Source organism: Trachymyrmex cornetzi, unplaced genomic scaffold (assembly GCF_001594075.2).
Source record: "Trachymyrmex cornetzi isolate Tcor2-1 unplaced genomic scaffold, Tcor1.1 scaffold1599, whole genome shotgun sequence".
Taxonomy (NCBI): Eukaryota; Metazoa; Arthropoda; class Insecta; order Hymenoptera; family Formicidae; genus Trachymyrmex; species Trachymyrmex cornetzi.
Genome location: NW_017296200.1, coordinates 1 through 1,311, shown reverse-complemented (window position 1 = coordinate 1,311; position 1,311 = coordinate 1). Strand labels below are relative to the sequence as shown.

The 1,311-nt window shown below is 46.2% G+C and overlaps 1 protein-coding gene across 1 annotated transcript; it reads right to left on the bottom strand.

The window, feature by feature from the left end:
• Nucleotides 1–498: 498 nt before the first annotated feature.
• LOC108758547 (uncharacterized) lies at nt 499–1,125 on the bottom strand. The gene has a single exon (XM_018503550.1). The coding sequence runs from the start codon at nt 1,123–1,125 to the stop codon at nt 499–501; it is 627 nt and encodes a 208-aa protein (XP_018359052.1).
• Between the last annotated feature and the right edge of the window lie 186 nt (nt 1,126–1,311).

Here is a 1,311-nt window from a genome sequence, read left to right as displayed (position 1 = left end):
TGGATGCGACAAATTAACTTGCCCGATGGATAATAATGACAACGTCGCCCCCGATCCGATCAGTAAATCGACAGGTCGGGGTAAATGAAAGTCGGGATCCGCGAGCTTAATATTCGGCGGTATTTTAATGGATTTTCGAGGAAAAATTTCAGACGGGATCAAATCCGCTATGGCCGGTATCGTCAAACATGTCAATTCCTTACGAAAGCCGTCACGTATTGATTGTATGGTAACTCGCGCTATACCTTTCGATTCGGTGCTGATAGTGTTAATCGCGCCGACTAACGTCGTACTGGCGACTACGGGAATGCCGAGTTGTATCACTAGAGACTCTGAGATGAAATTTGCTGTGGAACAAGTATCTAGCAATGCGCGACATTTGATAAGAATATTTTTGTGATCACCGATGTAAATCAATGCGCTTGTCAATAATTGCGGCGTCGACATGGGCCTGATCGAGGCCAAGCTTATCGCCCGATTTCCGGCCAACGGTGTTAGTCATTCGGTTTGCGCGGCCTCTGGTTTCGTCATGCTGGGTTTCGTCGCGCTAGTTTTACTCGCGGTCGCGTAGTTTTCGAGGTGCAAAAGCGTGTTGTGACGTTTTTGGCAGATCGTACAATTCGAGAATTTACAGGGAGTATCTCGATGGGAACGCAAGCAATTGTAGCAAACCTTGGCTCCCTTTACGAATTCGATACGCTTCGGGACAGATAGTCGCTTGAACTTATCGCATAGATACAGCGGATGCCGTTTTATCTTGCATGCCAAACAATTACGCGACGCGTTCAAAATGAAAGCGCGATTCGTAGCACAACACTTCCTTTTAGCCGAAGGCTCGCCTTTGTCCCTCTCTATTTCCGTAACTTTCGATCTTTCTCGTTTAGATGCGCACACCGCGGTTTTGTACAAAAACTCGTACATATCATCGAGTTTAGGAAACTCGTCTCTTTCGAGAGTCAATTCCCATTTTTCTAGTGTGATCCTTGGTAATTTACTTTCCAACATATGGACGAGCATTTCGGGACCGACGGACACTCCCAAGGCCTTCAATGACGCGACGTGTTGTTGAGTGTCGTCCGCGAGTTTCGAGAGCGCGCTTGACGTTTCTCTTTCCAATAAGGTCATGTTCGTGATCATAGAAAGATGCCGCGAAATTAGGATGCGTTTAACCTCATATGAGCGTTCTAACAACTCCCAGGCCTTGGTGTAATGTATTCCGTCAATCTCTAATATTCTCGTCTTATTGGCTGCTTCACCCGTTAAAGCCGATTTCAAATAATGTAGTTTGTCTATATCGGACAAATCGGTGCG